The 27,893-nt window shown below is 33.1% G+C and overlaps 1 protein-coding gene across 6 annotated transcripts in view; it reads right to left on the reverse strand.

Annotated features, from left to right (window-relative positions):
- The window catches only part of LOC112685480 (probable serine/threonine-protein kinase yakA), a 42,052-nt gene extending 30,488 nt beyond the window's left edge, over window positions 1-11,564 (reverse strand). The window contains exons 1-2 of one of the 6 annotated variants that reach the window (XM_025557390.1): window positions 11,319-11,564; window positions 1,749-2,716 (exon numbers count right to left, since the gene is read on the reverse strand). In XM_025557390.1, the coding sequence (XP_025413175.1) occupies window positions 1,749-2,438 (690 nt within the window). In that variant the 5' untranslated portion in view covers window positions 2,439-2,716; window positions 11,319-11,564. Of the gene's footprint in view, window positions 1-1,748; window positions 2,720-2,808; window positions 3,098-11,318 lie in introns of those variants that run through there. The other 5 variants (XM_025557391.1, XM_025557393.1, XM_025557389.1 and 2 more) reach the window with 5 other exon arrangements.
- Window positions 11,565-27,893: the final 16,329 nt, after the last annotated feature.

The following is a 27,893-nucleotide window of genomic DNA, read 5'->3' on the forward strand; positions in this document are numbered from 1 at the left end:
GACAGTATTCTGTGGTTTTAAACTTTTTTTTAATATTTTTACAGATATATTTTTAGTTGTATTTTTTTTTTTTTTTTTGAAAAATGTGTTTTACCGACAATGTACTTTATGTGTAAGTTATACAATTATTTAATTCACTTTCAACGCTTATTAGTTGGTTGGGTAATTTCATGTAATATCTACAAATATAGATAATATAGATAGTGAACATTTATTTCAATTTGCTTTTATTTTTTAGTTTAAGAAGTCTTCTGAAAAGATTTGAATCTAGTCAAAATTATAATGTTCTATATAATAAGAGAAAATGTATACGTAAAATATCATTGAAACAAAATTCATTTTAAAATATAAAATTTCTTTTTAAATATAATTTGGTAAATTAGAAAAAAGAGACAAACACTAGTCATACATAAATTAATATTTTTAGTTCTAAGAATTTCAACGTCATATAATTTATAACACTTATTAAAATTAAATTCAAATTAAATTTATATGTGATAAATTTAAAATGGTTATAATTTATCAAAAATAAATTATATTAAGCAATGAATAAGTTTAAGTATATTTAATAATTTTTTTTATGTCTTATTCATGTTCTTCGTAACATTTTTATTTGTAGACAAACAGCTAAATTATTCTTAAAGGTGTATTAGAATAAAAGAGTTTAAAGTAAATTAATTGGTTTATTGTTCAAATAAATTAAATAATGCAATTGTGTAGTGAAATTAAATATAAAATATATCTACGACCTTTGTCTATCATCAGTTTTACACCTATTTATTTCTTTTAATTACCTTTTTTAAGATATTATTTTTTTTGTGGCCATCATCAACTTGTCTATTTGATACTATGCCAACAATCTGTTTTGTATTAATATTATTTTTGCGCTTTTTTTTTTTACCTCGGAATAATTTAATTTTAAAAATAAATTTATGTTTTTTCAACTCATTACAGTCCAAATACACGTGCCGGTTATTTTTTTACTTTAAAATAATATTTTTTTTTTTTTAAACAAATCTGAATGGAATATTATAAAAATTGTTTTTAAAAATAAATAAAAATTTTTCTTTGAGCTAAAGCCTATATTTAAGTCAAATATTTATTTTATTGATGTTTTTGATATCAATGGTTTTTTTTAAGTTTTAAAATAAAAAATTAAATATAACAGTTCACAAATATAATATTTTTTGAGTTGTTTATTTTGAAGAAAAAAAAATATATATAAAGTCATTTCAATTATAGAGCGTATTAAAACAAAAATTCTATTACTGTGATTTTAGTATTAAATGTTCTATTTTTACGTTATATGACGGGATTTTTTGTTTTTACTAAAAAATCAACTTTACTCGAAAATATATAATTAGATTTTATGGAAACGTATGACATTAATTTGTATTACAGGCAATCATTAAGCTTTTGGTAAATTTTTAACACGTATTATAGTTAAAATTTAATTTTTCTCTAACGTAACAATTAAAAAAACATTTTTTAGGTAACGTTAAAAAAAATTAATAATAATTTTCTCTGGTCTTTATGAAAAAAAAACCTTACGGCTCGTTTAATATTATTATTATTATTATTATTTTTTTTTGTTAAAATTATTCAAATACTCGTTAGGATACAAAAAAAAAAAAATAAGTCGGATAAAATGCACTTGCCGACTTATGTGAAGGGAAAAAATGAATTTATTAATCTTTCGGTATAGAACACATTGTTAGGGGGGAAAAAAATGTATAAAATCAACTCACCTGTAGTTCGCTGACTAGTTTTTCGGTCATCATTTTCGGATCGTTTAACACCAGCGAATTGTTCTGGTTTATGACGACGGAAACGGCCGAGTCGCCGGTGCCCGTGGGCTGTCCGGTCAGACCGGCGACGGACGACGAATCCTGCTGTTGCTGCTGCTGGACGGCCGCACGGATAGCCGCCGGTGACGGTTGCCCGACGACCACGTCCGATTCGTCAGCCATTTCGACGTTTTGCGTTTGCTGTTGTTGTTGTTGTTGTTGTTGTTGCCGTTGTTGGTGTTGCGCGACTTGTTGAGCGACCATGGCGATCGCTTCGTCGGCCGTCACTTGCACGCTGTTCGGCGTCTGCTGCTGTTGTCCGACAACGATGGACGATGGCACTTGCTGCTGCTGCTGGTCATGGTTGACTTGCAGCACGGACGGCGGCGGTGCCGTTTGAGGTTGCGGCGACGGCGAAGATACGACCGTCTGCTGTTGCTGTAACTGTTGCTGTTGCTGCTGCTGTTGCTGTTGCTGCTGTTGCTGTTGCTGCTGCTGCTGCTGTTGCTGCTGCTGCTGTTGCTGCTGCTGCTGCTGGTGTTGCTGGTACTGTTGTCGTTGCTGTTGCCAGAAATCCGCGGCTGGGTTCATCTTGAACACCGGCCGTTGCAACAACACGGACTGCTGCTGTTGCTGTATGTCGGCCGACATGTCGTCGTCGTCGTCGCCCTGCAGGTGTTCGTGGCCGGGCGAGGCGCGAAGATCCAGCGGCACCGAAGAGATCGTCTTGACTGATGCGAAACAATTTGGAAAACTTTGTCCTCTCGTTGCGTCCGACCGAGTGTCCACGGCGACCGTTAGACGTGGTAACAGTCGCGCATGGTGTGCGTGGTAAGACTTAACGGTCCGGTGCGTGCGGCGGTGTTACGATGTTTACACGCGGTAATACGATTGAAAAAAAAAAATACTTAATAAATTTTTTTCGAAATCTGTAAAAAAAAAAAAAAAAAAAATTTGTAAAAAAAAATTACACGGTACGAAAACTCGAGGGGGGGAAAAATTAAATTAAAGTTTTCCGTACGGATTCGCGAAAACGAACGGTGAAAATGTATCTATCGGTACGGACCGGGCCGTGGTTGGGCGCGTAACGGACTTGGTGGTGGTCGTGGCAGCGACGCGTTTCTCGTACGCGTGGTGTCGGGCACCTAAGGTGTTCGCGACGCCGGAGTAGTCTTGAGACTGAGCGACGTCTCAAGACGCCGGGCCGGAAAAACGTCGGCTGTACGCGCGCGGCGCACCGTTCATGTGTGTGTGCGTGTATGTGTGTGTGTGTGTGTGTGTGTAGCACTCGCGACGGCGGCGTCGGCGGTAAGAGCGGTGGCAGCGGCGGCGGTGGCGTCTTGTGTCGGCGTCGCGGCGCGACTGAGGAGATACGCGGCCAAGATGTCTTGGAGTCGCGGACATATCGCCGTCCTTGTCCGTGGCGTGCGCCGGCCGCCGCGCTCCGTCCTTTTCTACGGCCGCCCGCGATAGGGGTCGGGTTTTCCCTCTTAGGAAGCGCGGTTCGTCGCCGCGCCGCGCCGCGCCAGACGTTTTCCTTACGTGCTCGTTTCTGCGCCGGCGTGTCCGTCCCCCATAGCGCTCTCTCTCTCTCTCCTCCCGCTCGCTCTGTCGCTCGCCCGCCCGTCCGACACCCATCGGCACCCGCGCCCGCCTTCCGCCACCGGGCGCCCGGGTGCTTTTCCTCCGTTCTTCCCTTGTTCTTATTTTTTACCATTTTTCCTTTTTTCATCCCTCCGCCACGGCGACCGCTTCGCCCAGACGTTTGGCCGCGGCCAATTTTTCCGTTTCCTTTCACACCGTCTTCGCGCCCGACGCGGCACCATGTGCAAACGCCGCGACCACCGTGTGCCACCTACATTTCGTTTTATCGTCACGCCGTGTACCGCGGGTCCGAAAAAACCGATGTTACGGTTAATACCGATATGGTTAATATTTCGTTTCGCACGACACGTTCCGCAACGGGACGTTTCCAACTTAACGTTTTCTCATTCCGCACGACGACGATGAAACACGAAATATTCGGAACATTTTCGCGCGCGAATAATTTTTACAATTTTTTCCGCATCACTCAAATACCGGTTAGTATTAATGCACTGCGTTACGCGGGACGTTTGTTTTTCCGATCTACGCGAGCTTTTACAAAGGAAACATTTGTTCCATTTGTTCTGAACGTTTATTACTCCGTCCGGTGGCGCCGCCTGGTGGACATCCGTCCCGTATTCAACCCCTTCCGCACCGAAAGGGTTGAATAGTTTCACGTTTAGCCCGAGAGATATCGTTACGACTGCCATTTTATAATAAAAACTTAGTCGAATTCGAACTAGTCAAATGACGTGGAGTACGTCAGTATCGATGAATTATCCGTGCGTACTTAAAACTTTCGGCTTCAAAAAAAAATAAATGTTCACCTAAATTCGTAAACGCCTCATTCGTAATATTGGTAATATTTAATGCACAGACACATTTGTTAACTCGATACACAAAACCACACAAAAATAATCAAAAACAAACAGAAAATTATAAAAATACGATTTTTACGGTTATCATTTTTTTATATGCACTGCGATCACTACGTTGCATCACATTTCACTTGATTGAACAATGACAATATAACTCAAGTTTCTATTAGTTGAGTTGGAAACTTTAAAAGGACTTATTGATTATATTAGATGAAAACATTATGGAAGAAATTATTGTAAGTCGATGATCAAACTATTCGTACAGCACGCGTTTATAAAAATGTAGCTAAGGAGGAAAAAGTTATTGCAAAAAAAATAATTATGCTCCAAGTATATCAATTACTTATTGATTTTTATTTGTATACACTGACCTTAAAACTTTACACGTTACTTATCTTTGAATAATATCTAGGCATTTGAAAAGTATAAATATTTAATTTATACGAATAAATAAAGAAAACAAGAATTTTGCATCATTCAGTTATGCATTTTAAAGCACTTTTGATAAAATCGTTGAAACTTTTGTTGTTATCCAATACAAAGTTAAAGTTTTTAGAAGAATACCCTAGTTAATTTTAGTCGTAGAATAAATATGTATACACATTGTTTATTGTATATTAGTAAATTGTACATATATATGTATTTAATTTGAAAAAATAACATGACTAAGTACCTAACAAAAAACATCATAATTTTCATTGCAATTTACGCACAGAATGATTTGCACACAAGACTTCACGTAATCGGTGTATAAACCTCTGAAAACTTCTGTTCTACACTTTCAAAACTTATTCAGATTTTTAGGTTCATATACGTGAGGTGAAAATTATTCGTTTATTTTAAATTAAAAATTGAAATAATAAGTTAGTTGGGATTAACTGATATACGATATTAAAAAATTCGTTCCCATCTGTCTTTTCGGGTAAACAATCGGACGATAATGGGTAAATACTTGTTACTAGGCTATCAAAGATGTTCGTATAGTATTATAAGTTATTATGAGTTATCCCAATTGATGTTAGGTTCTATATAAATTAACTGCGCGTAAAACCCGGTAGTACAATCAAAATTATTTAGGAATTTTCATAATAATGTATATAGTGTTTATTGTTTAATACGCCTTGATGAGATTTTTGTTAAGAAAACGAATTGCATGGTTCTTTTTTTTTTTTATTATAGTTTAACTATAGGTCAAATTACCATTAGTAATAAAAAAAGATTATACTATTATTATTATTAGGTTGTAACAATAAAGAAATATAAATATATCGGTGAAAACTGTGCGGTAGAATCGCATCGTTATAAACTTTGATCCCAACAACATAATTGCAATTTAGTTAATCTCAACTACAATACATTCAAATTTAAACCATGAGTAAATACATATTTCGAAAAGCATTGTTTAATAGGGTTAATTTGCTCGTTAAAGAGATGGTATAAAAATACACTACTTTGTGTACAGCGGAACCCATCAGAATAAATCCAACTATCATTCGAACTATTGCGCAGCACATCGTAACTGTTTACATTGAGTTTAATCAGGGCACGTAACCAATAATCAACGGACACCGTATCCGAATTTCTCTGTTATTTTCATAACGTTCGAAATAGATTATACAAACGGTGTGCGTAAGACTTAAATATAAACATAAATATTGAAATACACGTTAGGAACACGTACTGGTTACAAACGCATGAAGTGATAATTTCGGTACCAGGTGCGAGGCGAATCGGCGGCTAATTCGACGGATAATAATAATAAAAAAGAAAAAAAAAAGGGATGACCATCAATGGATGATGGCCGTTAACAACGGAAACGTGCGCGTTTCTACGAACGTGAACTGAGCGCGTGTCCGGAAAACGAGTGTACCTATGTTATTATTGTTATTGTTTTCACGCGGCACATGTGTACAAGAGGGATCCGACCACGGGATGTGCGTACATCGCGGGGTACATGCGTCGCGTTGTCCTGTTCTCGGGCATAGGGTCAACTGCACGCCACTGGTCGCCCTTCGGGGGGACCGTCGACTGCAGCTGGCCCGCGGGCATTTATGAATAAATTCGCGGGCATCACGAGCGCAGATGTACACGCGCGCTCGCAAGTCGTCGCGGGTCGGCCGCGGATGACCCGCGGTCCTTTGTTGCCCGTGAACGTAAAAAAAAAATGGTTAGAAAAAACGCAAAACAAAACATTTATTGTGCTGCATTGAAACGGAGAGAATGAGTGGAGAAAGAGGTCGTCCCGCGCGTACCGTTATTATGACCTCGGGGCAATAATCCCTTCGTGGCTTTTTGTTTTCTTGTCGCGGACACAACTACGACGACGACGCGTGCCCCCCGTCTCCAACCCCCTTCAGTGGAATATCGTATCATATATTATTCTATAATTCAACGTGCGATTTATAATATTCCTCGCGGACCAGGTGCCAGGTACGTTATATATAAATACGCACGAACTGCGTAAACACGCGTTGCAGTCCAGCTGCATTCCACTCACCCCTTACCCACCCCTCCGTCACGTTTAACCCTATCACGTTAACCCTTTTTTCTCTTTTTTTAATTTCGTCAGCGGTACTAATTAAACATCGACCGGTTGTGACCATCACATCAAGCGTCGTCACATAACCGTATACGGTTGTAATAAAATATTTTACACGAACGATAATAACGTCATTGTTTAAACGACTATTTACATGTTTCTATAAGCGTTCCACATGAAAAAAAAAAACATCAAATCGTCAAAGTGGTCGTTTCCGAGTGCAACCCTTGCAATCGTTCTAACGCGATCATACTATATATTACATGATAATTTTCCAACCAAAAATGGATTTATCGATTTCCTACGATTGAGTCGTACGTACGTACACACATCACTCCGTACCGATTTTGTTTCACACGGGTACGATCAACAATACAGTCTACGGGATAATGTAACAGAGTTCACGTCAATAAATGTGCATTATTTCGAAATCGGCGAAGAAGAAAAAAATTATCTCAGTTTTATTGAAGGTAATCACGTTTCGTTAATACTTACATGACGTATTGATAATATGTATTCACACGCACACACGAGCTTTGACAAATTCGTATTTTACGTACTGTATCGGTAATATATTGCGTGTGATGATGCGGTTTGGTGGCGGTGAGCTTTAAATGACATTGACGAGCGTCAGGTGAGTTCTGATTAATTATACACCGCAAAAATAACAATTATGACAATAAGCTAGATAATATTTCGGAAACAATTACTAACGGATTAATTTTAATAAAAGAATTTTTTTTTTCATACGATTTCATACGTCATTTATTCCAATTATTTCCTTTGGGTATAGTAATTGATTTAAATTTAAATTTTTTAATTTTCGAATCAGTGTTCCCATTTTTTTGTTCATTTAAAATATTTCTCAAATATCTGTTAGTTCTTAAAATAAATTCCTTTATATTATTTTAAAAATTAATCGAATTTTCTATATCTCAATAGCTCAGATAAAATGATATTCACTTTCGTGTTGATTTATCATTTAATTATAAATATGATGTTACACATTACGGATATACTTTTACATTAATTATGTGTTATTAACAATAGGGTACTAAAAATGTTAACGAAACGTAGGTGGACGGGCAAGAGCATAATAATAACATTTTAATATCCGAGTGACAATCACCGTTTATAATTTTTTTTTTTTTTTATGTATTTTCTTCGGTTAGTTAAATTATAATATGATATATGTATATTATAATAATTATAGTTGTTTAAAATTTTTACCGTCTAACGTCATAGATTTATATTACGATTCTTATTCATCAATAAGATATTATATGGAAAAAAAGTATAACACTGTGTATTTTTTTCCCCCCGGAGAGATGTGTATCGCTATAACATTTTGCACGCAATCGCGTATGTAAATAAAGTATAAATATGTACGGTATAATTGTTTGAACACAACCGTGGTATAAATTGCATTTTACATTATGTGCAGCACGATGTACGCAGACTATTTCCGAAGAAACGGTACAGCAACTAACCTAACCGACGACGTATGACTTATAGTGCACTTTCGCGACGAGCCCTGCTGTGCGACCGATAGAAGACGGTAATCCGAGCCCGCGGTGACGGTGTGTTCGCTCTCATTGTTTCGATTCCCACGCGTACCGGTGGTGTTGAACACACACACATATTATATAAATATCTAAGTGTGTAATATATTTATAATATACGTATTATATATTAACTCCGTGTCCGTCCATTCGTTTCTCCGCCGCCGCAATAATAACGTAATAAATCGGCCAATGAAGAAAAAAAAAAAAAGGAAAGAGAGAAACGTATACAAAGAAGAAATTATTACCCCCAGGTACGTATATTGGTGATGCGTTGAAAGCTCTGAGGTTTCGGTACAAGCCAATAAACAATTTCGATATGTCTGCGAACGCGCGCGCGCGCCCGTTCGACCGAAGAGACGACACAATGATGCATGTGCGATGTATTCACAAGTACGCAGAGAGTGGAAAAGAAAAAAGAAAACAAGAAATAACGCACTAATTCCGATAGGAGATGGATGAAAAAAAAATAAAAATAAAACAGCACGAGTTCTGAAAAATTGCGCCCGATCGCAGCAGCTGCCGTGTCTCATTTTCTGCAATGTGCGCATGCGATATTTATGATTTCCTGGCCGAGTGCATATGTGAGTTGGTTTTTTTTTCTTTTGTATTATTAAGAGTAACACATACGAATGTTGCAGAAAACGACTCTTTGATGGCTGAGTGATAATAATAGTAACAATAATACAAATAACAGTAATAGGAATGAATAACGAGAGGAAAAATATGCAAAAGAAAAACGTAAATCTTTGTGTTATCTCGTTGATTTATGTTTTGTACTCCAATGATGCGTCTGTTACAATCAAACGAAATCGCGGATACAGGGTTAAAGACAAATCATAGATAATGAAATTAATTTAAAGCAACGAACTAAACGAAAAAAATTATTCGATAAAATAATTAACACTTACCCAATACGGTCCGATGTATCTCAAACACAATCTCCCGATATAACACAACTATAACTACATTTGACTATTAAATGTATTTGCATGACCATTGACAGTATTGCACGATAGCCACACAAATGTGTAATAAATGTATTTTATACATTGCTGTGAAATATATATTTTCTAGTAACGCCCCAATGGTACTGAATAACAAAATGTGCCCTCCCTTTAAAAATAGAGGATTTCCTACACAACAGTGGCTGATGTGTTTTTCTTGTTGATTTATCTGTCGAAATTCCTATAAACCATTACTGTTTATTGGTATTATATTTTCAAAAGGGATTACAAACCACTCGTGGTTGCCATAACAGATATATTTTTATCTATCCAATCACCCACTCGCCCACAGCTGTAGGGTACTGAGCAATAAATATTTAAATTTCCGCCAAAATGGATTCAGCCATTTGTAATATAAATATAACAGCCCAGACTGATATGAATACGTAATACATATATATATATATTGTATACATGCATTAAGCATTTAGATAAATTCTAAACGGAACATGAGAGACACAGGATGGAGGATAGGAAATGTATTGGTAATAATTATTCATCATAATGGTATATATATATAATGATAATGGATTAAACCTCGAGTTTCACATATACGTGAACGGAAAATTGGTTGGATATATATTATTATATTTTTGAATGTCAGTCTATCAACACGAACAATTTAGGTGATGAAGAAGGGAGTAATATTAAAACTAAATAATATAAAATCAATAATTTTGATTTAATTGAGTAATTACTGATCATAGTTTATTAAAAATTATAATGAATAATAAAGTTAATCGTCAATAGGTTATGGACGTTTTTACTTTTTAAATATGCTCATACATTTAGTTACTGAAATAATTATAGGATCCCGAGAAAGGGTTGGAATTGAGCACATGCATGTACAATACATCACATACATTCTAGGTTCCTAGACGATATTAGATATTCGCGCACACGTATTGTGTGTGTATGTGTATGTGAGAAAGAGTGTGTGTGTGTGTGTGTGTGTGTGTGTATGTGTAGGCGGGGCTAGACCAACCCAATATATAGATGGGGATGGCCACAAACGCCGCCCTACCTCTTCCTGTACATCTGTTACTGCCGTAACCACCACTGCATACCCATCTTCATGGTGAACATTGTAACCCCATCGGAATCGATTAAGGTACCCTTCGGATCCATTTTGGAAAACATACGATCACCGTATTAAGTTTTGTTTAGATATTTCGAAGTTACCTTAATGTAGAATACACAAGGTGATATATCCATGCATTTAAACGGTTCAGACCGTTATCGCTACGCGAAGAACTGATGAAATCAAGAAGTTTGTGTTCACTTTTTCTATTTCGTTTACGGACGTTTAAGTCTCCTTAAGAAGTACTATGTTATGATAAATGACATTTCCATGAATATTAAGAAATTATATGAATTATTTAACGATAACATAATACTTATGGATTTTATTTAACATTTATTTATTGAATCTAAATACAGATACTCTGTTGTGAAATTTTTTTATGTACAAATATCATACCTAATATAATTTATAATTGTATACCTATGAAATTATACAAAATGTAGTCGAGTTTTAAAAATCAATATATAATAATCTGCATTTTATAGCGATAGAGCATTGATGGAAAAATTGGTAATTGTGGGACCAACAAGAGTTTACCCAATTCTTAACTGCCATAAATCTCATTACGCCGTCAAATAGTCAAGTATTAACATTAATATCATACTTGTTAAGGTTTTTACTATTATATAACAAAAGCAATTTTCAAAAATTTTTCTATTAGGAATCTAAATACTATTTACAGCGTCTATTTTTTTTTATATATAAAAATATATTTTAGTTGTATATTTAGTTTATAGTCAAGTTTGAAACAGTTAACTTTGTTAAAATTTGTAAACATTTTATTTAATTAATCTTTTTAAATAATAAATTTTATTTTGATAATAAATATCGAAAAAATTAATGTAATATATTAAATAAAATTTCAGTTTATACTTACCAATCTAATTTGTAGTCTTCTAAACTGTGCGTAGTCTTTGTAAAGTTTTTTTATTTTTTTGAAATAATTTAAGGGAATACCTATAAAGGAGAAGGATACAAAAGGAACTACTTATATAATTATATTCGCCCCTATATTTAATAATGTGTATCAATACTAGACGATGTATATAAAAATAATATCACAACAATATAATATGAATACTTCTTTCTTATCACACAATATTCAGGAACATTCGAAGGGGTAATAATAAAGTTAAAAATTTATAAATTTTTGTATAACGAATTTTTGATAATTTTCTTATTATATATAAGTTCCGAAGATAGACATTCGTTTAATTGTTTAATAACAAAATAGTTTAATTTATTTGTAGTTAGTTTTTTTTTGTAAATTAATTTTAGAATTTCAATATTTAAATTTTTTTTTTCAAATATATTATAAACTTAATTGTATGCCAAAATATATGTTAAAATATTGTATGGGAAAGTTAATGATGAAGGATTAGAGTTATGAAGTATATGATTGATTTGGATTATTGGAGATATTTAGGATTGTACTGTTGTTGTAAGATTCTGTGTGATACTATTTAGGATGGGATGGAGCCTGTAAGGGGAGCGTTGTACTACGTCTTAAGTCCTAAACCATTTGTCTCCTGTCTCGTTCGATCAGGAAAAATGATCCTAACGGCAGCAGTTAAGTGGTACGATATTTCCGTTCTGTGTTATAAACCCTATTGCCCGGGTCCGGTCATACCGTCCGGTGACGTTATAGTGACAATGACAATGTCCTTGCGCTGTGTCCCCGGATCGCTTGCCCACGAATCGTACCGTCGCCTCATTTATGCTCGCTCAATTTTCCTGTAAAATCAATATAGATTTTTAACTATGCGAAAAAGCAAAATAAAGCCAAAGTCTAAGATGTTAGTTCATTTTGTGCTACGAAATGTACCAACATTATAAGTAATCTATATTGATTTTTTATAAATATATAAAATAAAGTTGTAACTATCGATATATCGTAGTAATCTAGTATTCTAGTGTCTAGTTACCAAAAGCTCTAATAATATTATTAAATAAAAATAATTTTTTTAAAGAGTTTCACATACAAAATTAAAAGCTAACTTTCTTACTAAACCCATAGTAATATATATATTATTTTTACCAATGGAAAATTAAATTTAAGTAAAAAAATTAATTTTACAATTGTTTACTGTCCTTGATATGATACTTCAAAGATATTTTATTATACAAAATAAACTGTGGTTATTATTGGTTATTTATTATTTATTATAAAAATGACAATTAATATGATTGAATACTCAAACTGAATATGTGCAGAATCGATATTAAATATATTACGCTCTAGATTTACTGTTTTTAAATATTTATTAGCATAGGCTGTAAGGAGTATCAATGACACTCATACTGTTATAGTCCCTACCTGTGGTTACAATTACTTGAATTGTGATTTGCATTGCACACAGTGTTATACATCATTCAAGATACTATTCAAGTAAAAAATAGTTTCGAAATCATATGTGATCACACCATATGTGTTTTAAGGTTAATTTAAAGAAGTTAAAAAATTATGATCGGAATCAGAGAGACTAATTTAAATTAAATTAAATATAAAAATTCTGTAACAATAAATCATTAATTAAATTGAATGTACATTTTTTCAAATAATTATAAATATAATCACAAAATAGTCATTTAGGGTGTTGACTGTAAAATATGATTTAAAAACGTTATAAAAAGAAATCATAATTTGTTATCCTTAGAATATTAAACGTATTTCGCTAAGTTGGTACTGAAAATTAGATAGTGTTGGAAAAATAATATCATCCGTGTAATAGAGCTCATGGAAGTTCACGGAACTTTCTTAATTATTCTATAATAAGGCTGATATAAATGTGTAATATATGTACGATGTATTTAAAGTAAAAGACTAAGGCTGTTTTGTTTTATAAAAGTAGTTTAATATTATATAGGTCAACATTTATTTCACGGTTATAATTCAGTTGTATATAAACTTCTATCTGTAAAAAAAATTTAATTCAAATAAACTTATATGTGTATGAATTTATGTATCAGTTTATATAGAAGTATATATTACATAACTTGTATTCCTATCAAGTGACAAATTATAAGAAAAATGAATTAAATCCTTAAAAAAACAACTCACTAAATCCTTTATACGAACCAAATATTGTGTTAATAATAAAATAATACTATTCTACTAAAGTACAATTATTATTATTTGGTTTTACACATAAAAAAATAGAAATTGCAAATTTACGTGATTATATTTCTATTGATGAATATGGATTTGGACAATTATTTTACGTACTCGAGGGACACGTGGTTTTTAGATAATACGAGAGTATTAGCGTTCAAATGTGTTTATTGATTAGCTTTCAAATTTAACACTCTAATTACCTACTAGACCGAATGTTTCAAAGGCAACGGAAAAAATTGATTTCACATTAAAAAAAGTACTGTTTGTCCACACAGTTAAATTGGCGTCACTAGTGCCACCTACCATTATTTTACTCGTATTTTTGGGGCTGGATTCCGAGCGCCAAAAAATCAACCCCAGCATATTATTTTTATTTTATATGCAGGGGTGGGTGGAAATAGTTCCCATTAATCACGTGTCGCCATAAAAAAAAAAAGATGGTTTCTTCCCATTCCCAAAGCAATGACGTTTGTTTTTTCCACACATTTTGATTCGACCGAAATTCCATATAACGGATGTACGCCTATATTATTCATAATGGAATCCACGCTAGCGTTGTAAAATAAAAATAAAACAAAACAATAATAAAAAAATGCGCGTTCGCGATAGTATTGATTAAACATTATATCCCAAGGGAATCCGTGTTGGCAATCAGCATTTAGGGAGAAAAATGGAAATAATGTTATTATGATGCCAGTTACTTGGGGTTGAGAATTTTACACTAGATTTTTTTTAAAAATGAACATGATACATAAATAATAACTATAATCTATGTATTGAAATAAATTCAAATTCAAAACAATTTTGTAGTGTAGGAATTTATGTATACGTTTAATTAAGAATTAAAATAACAATAATAAAGACCCAATTTCATAACAGTTAAACAAAAATTATTTTAGTTTTCATACTTGTTATTCATTTTCAAATAAATTTTTTTTTTAATCACTGTATCCACCATTCTATCCTTAAAATGAGAAAGATACATTTTTAAAATATTATTTAAATTTTAAAGGCTTAATAATAAAATATAAATCCTATTAATTATATATATATTTAAAAATTATCAAGCAATGTCCAATGGGTACAAACGAATAATTATAGAAGTGGTCTATATTAAATATAATTTAGTAAAATTGAGAAACAGTAAAAAAAAATATTTATTTGTATTTATTTAAAATTCGTTTTTAATTCTAATGGCATAATTTACCATTTGCATTTTAATATTATATTAATTAATAACTGTAAAAAATAAGTTTGATATTATATATTTATCAATTGAGAGATTATATATCTTATATTGTTTATGCTATGTGAAATAAATATATAGATATATATTTAAGTTTCATTCTATGGTATTATAAAATCATTAAATGATTAAGAACATTTTATTTGTGAACGAAATATAAATGTTAAATTAACTTAAGATTCGCCATCAGAAATAAAAGATATAATTATCTTAAAATATTAATATTTATCAACGATTCAATATCATAAATTACATGTCATAAAAATTATTTAAAAATTATTATATATTGTAGTTATGAGAAATATTTTCCCTATGAAATTTCAACATTATTTTTAATTTTTTAAATTGAGTTGTATCTTAAAAAAAAAAAAAATTAAAAAATAAAATATAATATATTCATCCTCTGTGTTAAATAATCAAATATTTTAATGACTTAAGTATTTATATCAAGTTATATTTCTTAGGTTGTGAGTTTATTTAATACATTTTTAATTCACTTAAAAACTATTTATATACAATTATTTACCGATTTATGCATAATAAATACTTTGTAATATTAGCTGTGCAACTAAAACGTTTAATTTAACTGTCATACCCTACACAATTATGAGGATATATATATATGAAAAAAAAAATTAATTATTTTTTTTTTACTTTATGGCTTTGGAGCTTTTTTACTTAAGCGACCCAAAAGTCTTTATAAGTATATTTAACAATAAACTTAATATTTGGAAAACAATTTGTAGAAATGTTTCACATTGAAAATATTTTTTAAAATGTAAGCTTTTCAATTAAAACGAACGTAAATCAAAGGTTGAAATTAAATAGAAATTTATTACTATTTACGAAATATATATATACAAAATACAGTGAATTCTATAATATATAAAATCAATAAAAATTAAATAATCTACTGTTGATAAAAGTAATTCTTATTTTAATTGTAGTAAAATTTCGAATACGAAAAATAATAAAAATTGTATTATATCAACAAACTAATTTATAAAAAAATAATAAATTTATAAATTTGAATTTTAACATTCAAACGAAAATAATGAACAATTTTAGTACTATAGCAATACGATGTAGAATATTTTTATTTATCTATATATAATCGCTATAAATTATTAAGAATACCACAATAAAATAAAAATATGATACCATACATCATTAAAAAAATTAATCGAAAATGATGCACATGAAAATACCTATCATTAAATGAGATGCGTACAAATTTAATATTTGTTTTATAATTTATTATCTAATTTTAATAATTAATATATTGAGCTACCATAATCACTTAATCAGAGACAATTATGAAGAATGTAATTAAATAGAAATAAAAATTAGTGCGTTCAATATTTAATATTCCTACCTGGCTTAACATTTTTAAAGACCTATCTGAAGAAGTAAAAAATTTTTACTGTTAAATAAATAATAATAATTTAAGTTCTAATAATGCACTTTTCTGTAAATAGTGTAAAATATATAATTTAAACATGATAATATGCTATTTCAATAATAAATATTTCAAATTTAGTTACTAACTTTAGACTGGTATATCCGGATGGCACTTTTTGGTTGTCACTTTTCAGTAAGAAAAAACAAAAACAAAAATAATAGTGTAAACGAAAACTTAGATAAAAAAAAAATAATAATAATAAAATAATAAAATAATAAAATAAAAACCACCGTAATAATGAATAACAGACGATGTTTGCAGTTGATGTGAAATCCGTGTAGTAAGAGCGTAGAAATACAACTGTTATCACGAACTAAAAATAAAGTAAATAACAACAAAAAAACACAACAAAAAAGCTCATCGGTCGACCTGATCTAGTGCGTCCCGAATGTAGTTTAAACCGGTGAACGGTCGGCGTGAGACATATAGGCCGTGGCGACTCGTCGGCTATTACACCTAGAGCGAACCGCCACCGCTCCCCCCCAACACCACTACCACTCCCGCCAAAACTACCGTACGCCCCCGCACACGTTCCCCGGTGTTCAAAAACACCCCTTGCTCTATCCCTATCATACCACCACTATCCCTGCCTCCTACACCTCTTCCTCCTCCTCCCATCACCGTTTAGCATTTCACCATCCCCTCACCTGCTCCCTCGGCCTTCGGTTGCAAAACATTTTGCAAAACCGTGCGACCACCCACGCCACCACCACTACCCCCACACTATGGTCCTCTATCCCTTCACCTCCGACCAAGTCAAAACACACACTCGCACACTATAACCCCACTGCACGCGTCCGAATGAAACCCCTATATTATTTTGGCGCACGACGGGGAAGAGAAAAGCAGAGAGAAATTATAATAAAAAAAAAAAAAAAACTCATATATAGTTGGAAAAAAATGGGAGAAATTTAAAAAGTAATGGTAATAAAAATCAGCCACATACCGATGGTGCCGTTACGCGAACAGGTTTGTCGACGAAATAATACTACCCATAAACGCGTACTATATGCATATATATATATATATATCGGGTCCGTTGGTGTTTCAAATACAATGCTTTATCGGTTGATCGGTGTAAATTGTAAACATTATATTGGTTACAATATTCATTTTGAACGATTTAAACACGAAAAATTTACTCGAATATGGACAAAGAAATAGTATTATACTTGCGCATCTGCACATGCGACGTTTTATGTATCCATACAACCGCCGCCGAAGACGGTACCGCTGTAGGTAGCGTTAGATTTAATTATTACTGTAAGTAGTCGGTGTTACGTCATGTTTTAATGTCGACGATGTACAGTTCGAACGGTGGAAAAAAAATGATCGCAAACAACATGCCGCTTTTTGTCGAGCTGTTTTGAAACTGTTTGTTAACCAGTCTATTTACCGTGATATCGAATGAGGATGTCGATGAGTCGTTATCGTGCGGACATCGACGACGAAGGAAACTTACACTTGCACTGTGAAATGCAAATCGAACCGTCGCGATTGCGTGCGCCACGTTCGTTCTCGTGTACGATTACCAGCGTCACGATTACATCCGATCGTAATCGCGCGGACAGTCGGTACACCAGCGGTGTGCACAACTTCATTAACTTCTCGTTTACATAAAAACGACGGCCATCCGATTTTTTCATTGACTAGAACGCAGGCGAAATCATTAAGCTATTACAATATTACGTACGTGTACATGCCCACAGTTCGCGTGCGCGTACACGTCAGGGATCGTACAGCGTGTACCGGACAAACGTCGAAAAGAAAATATTCCGTTCCACCGTGATGTTACGTACGCAACGATATTCGAGTCTCGCGTGGGAAATAAAATAATTATATCTACGCGCTGTGCGCGTATTTTACACGTGTTTACATTTTTCTTCGGTAAAAACGTAATGCAGTAAGTCTCGCCGCGTTATACTTGTAGTAAGTTTCGCATTACTCCGTTCCACTCGCGTGCACGCGAAACACGTCGAAATATGTTTACTCGTCTGTGTATATACGACGGATACAAGGGGCTTAACAATACTTTGCATCAAGTGCGTTTGATGCGAAAGCCGAGTGCTACGACGACAACACGCATGCCTTTGCAGGTCGAAGTATTATGGACGCCTATGCGAATACCGTGTCCGTATCATTTTTAGTACACGGCCTCAGGACCATAATATTACCACCTTCATGCACGACTTATTTTTTTAAAAAAAAAAAAAATGTATTTATTGTAAAAAACATCAGGATAATGAGAAAAGTATTAATACAATTTTCCGAATTCCATTACCCCTAAGAGTTAGTTAAAACTTAATTCGGGTCGAATATAGAACAAAAACCATACCATTTAAACGGCAATTATCATTGTTGTTATTATTGTAATGTAGTCTTGAATTGTCCAAATAACCGGTTGCGGTCGTATCCTTCCTGTACGCGCGCGCGCGTGCATCATATAGGTACGCGAAATCGCACCGTCTCCGAGGGCACAACATCATCATTATACGCACCTGGGCCGGTCACGGTGGTAAGGGTGACCCGTGCCGGGGGTCTTATGAATGGTCCCGGGACACACGACCGTGCGACCTCTGAACCGTGCATTGTGTTACACGTGCATGCGCGTACGATTAAGTGACCTAGTGTCCCAGTGAAGCGTGTGCGCCAAAAGGGTCGTCGGTAACGTTGGGGTGTCTTATTCATCCCTAAGGGTGCACGCGCACATGTTCGTACGACTGTTGGCCGTCCATGCAGAGTGCTTGTCTTGGGGACCGGAACGTAACTGTATCGAATACGAAACGGCACACACGTAGCACATCATACGACCGATTTCTCTACCAGAAACATTATCATTGGTTGCAATAATTAATTATAAAATTGTTATACGTATACATTTTCGAATTATTGAGGCTGTATACGCGTATAACAGTGCAAAGTATGTTGCGCTAATATACACTGCGCGATTTAATATTTTAATAATAACATATGAAGCCCGTACGTTGTATCCCATAGTTTTGCCACTGGGATAAATAGAGCTCGTTTGACAGGGATAGCGAGGGGGGAAATACACGATCGACCATTTTTGGAATAGACGATGACTATGCTAGACCATTCAACTTCCGCGAGCCTAATGCACACACACGCACGCACGCATATAACAGGATCCGTGCACGGGATTTATCGTCCTAGGCAAAACCGTTGTGTTTGTATATATTATACGTAGGGTATACCAGACTATTATATATATATATATAATCTATACATACACACATTGTTACTGGCCATCACGTCAATCCGCCGTCGGTCTTATCGATTTTGGACCAACTAACGGCGAGGCAGCAGAGGCGGTGGTGTTAGCTACTCGTATGTACGGAGACGATGGCCGGGGTGGTGCGGGGGTCGCGAGTCCGTCGTTGGGGTGTCACCCCTGAAAAAAATAATTATTTTTCCTCTCGCCGTCCACCCCCGCTAGTGTCCCGGCACAACAGCCATTATTGTTGTTACCGCGTCGGCCATGCTAGGGCAGATTCCCTATGGGTATGACAATCAAATGCTATATATGTACTCGTATATATAAAATTCTCAGAGTGTCCTTGCAGAATAAAATATAATTTTTAAATTTTAATCGATTTCGTAAAAAATCATACGAATAAACAATGATAAACCGTCAAACAAGATAGGGCTTTTCGGTCGCGTGGGCGGAAGATATTAGCATAAATCTTGAACGACTAGACCGCCGCGATGTGCAAAACAAAGGCGCTCGGTAACTCTCCCACGCTCTCAGGCTGCAGCCTCATAAACCGGTATACCTTCGCCATCGATGCTGCTTGCAAGTGCCGTCCGTTATGACCGTTTTTTTTTTTTATTATTATTATTATATGTAGATATCGGTTTGTAGAGAAAAAAATTGAAATAACGTTATACAAAAAGTAAAAAAATAACAAAACAGTGACTCCCTTCTCGATATGATATAGTGTTAAAAGCAACTAGGAAGATAATGTGTGCCCATAATATACTTGTTATTACTATTATAGATACACACATGCGGAAGATAAAAGAAAAAAAATTTACTACGTTTGTAGTGTTATTTTTATAACAAAAGAATACCTACGTTGATTTTACAATTGGATTTTAATAAATATTATTATAAGTTAAATTACATCCACGGGGATGTACCACTTGAATGGCTGAACATATTCGTCATAAGAAAGAAACACGATATTACTCATTTTGATTCTTATTAATATAAAATAAATTAAACGTTGCATTCGACAAAGAGTGATTGCCATTTTAAGGTTTTTTTTATAAACAAAAGAGTTAAATTATCCAATAATCTATAGCTGAAGTACTTGTTACTAAATTTGATTATGTTTAGGAAATATTAAGTTGACAATTAAATACTGTCTATTACTATGAGTCCTTTACAGTTTTATCATGTATAACATTTAACTATTGATTTTTAAACAGTTAAAGAAATTTAATGAAATTAATATTATGATATAATGTAGTTGATTAATAATAGTGCGATAGTTGTATTATGCTGATGTATAAAATATTATTAGCGAATCGATTTATAAATCGAATAATTTTACATTTTTTTGATGTATGCAATATTTTCTAATAATAATAATAATAATAATACGTTTCGACACAAAACAACAACGTTTGGAAAGTAATGTATTATAATTACCTAGTAATGCCAACTAGTACGTAAGTTAGCAGAGTATTCTATAAATACAATTTAAATGATAACGGAAAATAAAATAAAAAAGTTAACAAATAAAGGAATTAAACCGGAAACGATAAAGATAGAATCAAAATATTTATATATTCTTTTTATTATTTTAACCATAAGTGAGAACTAAGTTATTAATCAACAATCAAAAGAAATAGATGTATGTTGTATAATCTAAACACTGAAAGTTTGTGAACACTTTCATTGCAATTCGTATAAATATACTTACATTTTATTGCTGTAAAATCAGTTAAAAGATAAAATACACTTTACATTATTTGTAATAGACATTAGAATACATACCACACCAAATATAAATTAATAAAATAACTATCGTGAAATCTTCAATCATATCGATGGTTAATAATTGAAAATACAAAAATTCTATCAAATTGTACAGATTAGTCTACAAGTTGATAACTTAAAAATATTATTTAAAAAAAAAATAATAAAACATTTACACTTACATTTAATACTATGTATTCTTATGTACTGGTTACACGAATAATATTATTTATCAATGATATTGTGATTTTATTACTATATTATTTTCAAATACAATCTAAATCAACATTTTTTTTTTTTAATTTTTAAAGTGGACGATTATTTACATTTGAATGAAATACGTTTTGTTGGTTCTTTGTTGCCAAATTTAAACAAATCATAAGATAATAATACAAAAACATGACCACCAACTAACATCAAAATCTACTCTAAACATCAATCATAAGTCATCTCGAAAATAATATTATCAATATTGTGTAGAAAATAATTATAATGTAAGAAAAAATTTAATCTCAGCCTGTTGCGTTAAGCTTAATTAAATGTTTAATTAAATTAAATTTTGTAATAAATTTAATTTTTCCATTATTATAATATAGGTTTTAATTTTTTATCTGTATAAAGTACGTATACGTTTTCATATATATTTATATCCAAATCTGGATGCATTCACTTTTACACACAAGCAAACACACATGTACATAAACACATGATAATAAAATTATTACTGTCATATTGTTTTTACTCCTATTCTTACAAAATTTAATTCTTTTATTTAAACACAAATGTGCACGGTTAAATATAATTTTTATTAAAAATTATTAAATATTGGATAGTTACAATTGTTATTAAGTTATGTTACTGTCATCCTAGGTTATTTATTGAATCGAAAAAGGATAAACGGAACGAAAAAAAAAACACATTCGTCTATAAATTTATGCGTTATGATTTTACAGGTAAAAATCAATATTGGACGGGTCATTAAACGCATAATGAAAGTTTTTTTTTTTTTTTATACGACACGTGACACGTAAAAGAATACTTTAACATGTTACATCCATATGTATTTATATTGGATGCTTATAACACGGATAGTACAATAACTGGCACATAGTTATTAAGTATACAACAAGTGTGCTAGTAGCCCCTTGTACGGGACACGAGCTGATTGTTACGGGACCACAGCAGTTAGTCTCGAATGACCCGGCAGCGACTGACCCGAACACCTTTTTGACCTTGCACACGAGCCTAAAGGCGAACGAGGTGTACTGACGATTGTACACGTTTATTACACCTCTGCTCCATAGCAATAACAAAAATAATAATGCAACACAATGCAAAACAGCGGTGACGTTATGACAACGACTTTCTCACGGTCTACCCTGCAAACGGCTTCACGTTGTACAAGGTACACAACGGTATGTATGGAAACCGGATTTCCTATGCATCGCGACCTTCTCATCCTGTATCCCTAACGAAAGAGCTTGTTTGCATGCGTGTATTTATTTGCGGGGGTGGATCCATTGTTAATCTTCATTTGCCCGGTCAGTGTATAACATCTTGGCGCGGCGGCGGTAAATTATCGTATACGGTTTTTGCACAGCATCGTTGTGCACGACATTCAAAGGAGGGAGGGTCACCTGGATAGTATTATTATCGTCGTCTTGGTGATTATTCACTTACCCCGTTTTTACCACTCGCTGCGATTTATGACCTGCACTCCAAAAATTACAGTCTGTTTTATGTTCTCCACAAAATTTAAATACTGCCGTGTTCAAACCCACCGCGGATACCTCCGTCGCTATTTCGTTAACTCCACGGATATGGCACGGTAGTTTTGTCCATGTACACAGATGGAAAAATGTTTGAATTAATCACTCTAACCACTATTCATTATACCCAGTATTCACTGCTTAGTCGAACTATTTCATTAACGTAGTATAAGTTACACGATTTCAAGACTTGAAAGATTTAGCTAATTTTTTCTAAAAAAATGCCCGTGACATCAAGTTAAGATAATCGGGTGAATACGAGTTACAATAGCTTAAAATATTCCACAAGTAGATGATGAGTTGTGTTTTCTATTATGTGCATACGTTATTTAAATGAAATCGTTAATTAAGTTGCATGTAGCCATATGCTAATAAAATATACATAAGTAGTAAGTAAGTAAAGAACTTAGGCAAGATGAATAATTGTATTTATAAAAATAATATTTTGACTGTTAAGAATGTACAAAAATTAAAAATGTTTATTTACCATTACCTATTTTATCTAAGTAAAGATTTAAAAATAATTTATGAGGGAATTACATATACACTTCAGTATTTGGTCGATGTTGTGACTTTTTTTCTTTATGTAATATTTGTTTTCCGCTCAAACAGACCGGTAAAGTTTGTAAAGATAAAAGACCGAAGGGAAAACAAAAAATAAGGCAATAAAAATTTCTCGAGACAAGAAAAACGTAGCCTTCTAAAAGCTGCAATAAATTTCGGTTAAACTTTTTTCTTTTTATTTTCTCTTATAATTTCGTTGGCGTTTTAAATAAAAACTTTCGACTGTGAAAGTTCTCCGGTCGTTTTTCTTCCCTTTTTTCGCCAGTCCTCACTACGCCACCTCCACCACAACCACCATAAATTTCCCACTCTCGTTGTTTTTCGTTGTTGCTGTTATTTTATTATTATTATTATTATTATTATTATTATAGTAATAATTATTATATGTACAGAAATAATTTACCGGCTACATCATAACCTTAAAAACTTTGCATTGTATGGTATAAAAAAATAACTTTTTTTTGGTCTTTGGTCGTGTTTAACAAGGTGGCATGAAATATCTACTGTAACATTTTTTTTTTTTGTTTTTGTAATGGAATCCCTTTGTTTTAACCAACTCATTTATATGAAAGTTATGTCTTTTCAACCTTAATAAAAAGAAACAGAATCATATGAAATAATACACAAAAATAAATTTGTTCATAACAATCGTGTTACCTACATCTAATAAAATATTATTATACAGTATGTTAAAAAAATTAAAACCCCATATCTACCCAAGAAGTATACATTTTAAAATACCCATTTAATCAATATTATTTTAACAAATGAAAAAAATAACATATACATTTTGATTTCAGTATATAAAGAACAGGAGTTTGTTTCTATAATTATTTATGGACCGCAATTTTACGAGAAAATAAATAGCCGTAAAATGATACTTTCCCTCGGAAAATAAATATTTATTTGTTGGTACAAATAAACGTTTGTTAACATCGAATTGAACATATTAAATTGTATTAACGAAAACCATTTTTAATGGCTTGAAATATTTATACAATGCGTTCTTGAATTTAAAAACCGTTGTATGTGTAAATGCATTTTGAAACGAACTCAATAATAATTGGTAAGTTTATAAATTATTTACCTCTATATTATTAGTTTAAGGATAGTTACGAAACAGTTAATAACTTAATGACGGTTAACGCAACACGTACGCAAAACGAAAATTGTAACTTAGAAAATTCTACGATTTACAAAACACTAACAAAACAAATAATTGTTCATTTTTCTAGACAAATGATCAGAGCAACACGGATAAGCAACAAACGTCGAAAGAAATATAAGTCGAGAGATAAACCGTTTATTATTATATATATATATATATTATTATATAGCGTATTATTTAACCGCACGCGGAAAGAATTCCTGATCGTGACTATTGTACGACTTTAGTGGTGACTCTAACGTGGACGGGTACATACCCGCGTTACGCGACGTGTACAAATAACATTATAATATTCTATAATTTAATAATAACAATACATTATGGTATACGTCTGATGCCGTACAGTGAAAGGTGAGCATCGGAGATTATCAGCAGAGGCGCACACGACCGGTCTGCTCTTGCGGAATTCATAATGTTCTATTACGAGTATGTGTACCCGATGTATATAATAGTTCGTGCGGGTAAACGTGTAAGGGGTGATTTTTAATCAAACTCGCACTATATTTTTACGCTTACATCAGGGATTTTTTCAAATCCTGGTCATTGGAAAACGTGTTCGTACTAGAAGACTAGCGATCTCGGGATTACTCAGGTATATTTATGAAGGACTTGACGCAAGTTTTTTGATAGTTACGACAAAATTAGTATTAATTTTTGATAATATGATGGGACGGGCGGGATTAGCAGAACCATCAAAAATTTACTTTTCAATAATCCACCAAATTATATTTCAACCGATACTCGTTTCCAAAAAATTATACTTTTAGTGATACCTGTTTTCACCGAATCAAAATCTATATCACCTACAACTACACGGATTATTTTTTAATAAATATGAAAAATACACTATTTATAGATTTAAATACTCGTAGAGTCGTATGATATCAAGTTAGTGTTAGTGTCTTTGATTTATCTCATTCAATCAACTTAAATGTACATATAAGTAAAAAACTCGTTTTATAGTACTATGTTTAAGTTTATGATTTTTAAATGTATAGATATATTATATAATGCTATATAGATTTAATTATGCTTCATATTTTAGGTCCTTGGGGGAGTTATTAAACGATTGCTATCATATTTTATTTTAATATTGAAACAAGTCAACGATATTAAATTGAATTACAGGGTTCAATAAAAACCATATAAATACCTAATACACAAAATATTGTGCTAAATACGTTTAACTACTGAGTTTTGTATTAGAAATTTTTTTGGTGGAAACGGGTATCGGTTAAAATATAATTTGGTGTAAAAAGGAAAAGTACACTTTTGGTGGAAACGTGTCGCGCCCGACGGAATTTGTCATTTCATTTAATCGCGATTCGCTACTACTTCCAGATGACGCGGGAATTAATCTAAAAGCTTATCACAGTGCACGTATTATACAAAAAGAAAAAATCAATAATTATTTTACACATTTTACATGCAACTGTATGTTCGAACAATTTCGCATTTCCGAAATTACTGGTCCAAATATTAACAGCAGCTGCATAAAAAATTCTAGAAAAAAGAACCGAATAATAATGATAAAAAAAAAGAATAAAAAAAACCGTAGAACAAAAATGAATATTACCCCAGGATGGTTTCCAATAGGTAAACAAATGTTGTATATAAACGTATCCGTAAATACAGTTGTGTAAAGTATGCGTCGCAAAATTAAGAATTAGAAAAAAACAAAACAAAAAGAAATACATAATATAAGCGTAAAAAAGGATTAATCGTGAAAAAATCACCCTGTACACGTAGGGTGTGTATCGTACGTATTATCGCGCGGAAGAAGTTGGCCTACGACGAGCGCTGATCGTACGTGTACGTGTGACGTGCGCGTGCGTACACGTACAGCACGATGTTTAATCACGTACGTCGTGTGCTCCGGAACCGTCGGACACGGTTTACCCATTTGCGGCCGGACCCTCAAGACCCGGTCGACGGGTTCGCGACGGTGTGCACGCGCGAGGGCGTTTCGCCTAGTCCGCACTCTCGCCACTCAAACGCAAAGGCGAACGCAGCAGCTACGGATACATGGATAATCGACGGAGACGATATAATAATTATTATTGTTGCTATTAATATATTATAAAGATTATTATTACAATTATTACGATTGTTATTGGTGTTAAAATTATAATCATAGTTATGTAATGTTTATTAGCCTGCGAGCCGTCATCGCATAGTCGCGAACACACTGATATATCACCGTCTTCGTTATCCTGTTTGTCCCGTCCGTGCTTATACGAACAGCTCCCGAAAAACGACTTTACTTTACTTTTTTTTTACGACTATACGGCGATTGCGACGAACGCAGTGCGTTGCGATGAAAATATTGAACAAAACACCGTGGATACGACTCGATGTGTTCAAACTGGACAACGAGTGTAACCCATACGACCGATAATGCGTCGGACGAATTTGTCGCTCGCGACTTTGAAAACGGATAGTTTTGTTTTTCATCGCGTCGGACGTAACGCAACGCGTTTATCGACGAATGCACATATGATTTGAATTATCGTTTGTTTATACCGTTTATTTATTTTAAAATGGAGTTGTTAATATCGGCAATGTAAAAAAGATGCATTTTACGGAGTAAACGGCAGACAATTTAACACCGATCTCTCGCACTGTTCTCGATCACGTTCACAATTTTTGTGAGCACTGATTTACATCAAATATGCCGGTCATATCAGAAGATATATCACTGGTGTTCAACGGATTCTTTTTGTTATTCGATGTTTTACATTTTGATGTGGTTGAATAAATATTTATTACAAAAAAAAAAAAAAACTATTCCCATCGTTCCGACTCAGCTTCGCGGAAAAATTATTGAATATTCGGTACAGTAATTATTTTTAACTGGTATTTTAAAAAATCCTATAGATCTTAAAATGTACACTTATTAATATATGTTGCACTGCTTTTACTTGAAAGTTTTTTTGTTTTTATTTTAATACTATAGCAAATTGATATTAATTCGACATTGTGTTGTATTTAAGTGAAGCTTAAAACATATATATTTTCCATATTACCAACTGATAAACATTGCAAAGATTTAAATTAAATTAATACTAATCACACTGATCCCTCCGAAATTATTAATGATTATTCACTTATTATGTCAAAATA

The sequence above is a fragment of the Sipha flava genome, unplaced genomic scaffold, assembly GCF_003268045.1.
Source record: "Sipha flava isolate LNK unplaced genomic scaffold, YSA_version1 277_pilon_pilon, whole genome shotgun sequence".
NCBI classification, from domain to species: Eukaryota; Metazoa; Arthropoda; class Insecta; order Hemiptera; family Aphididae; genus Sipha; species Sipha flava.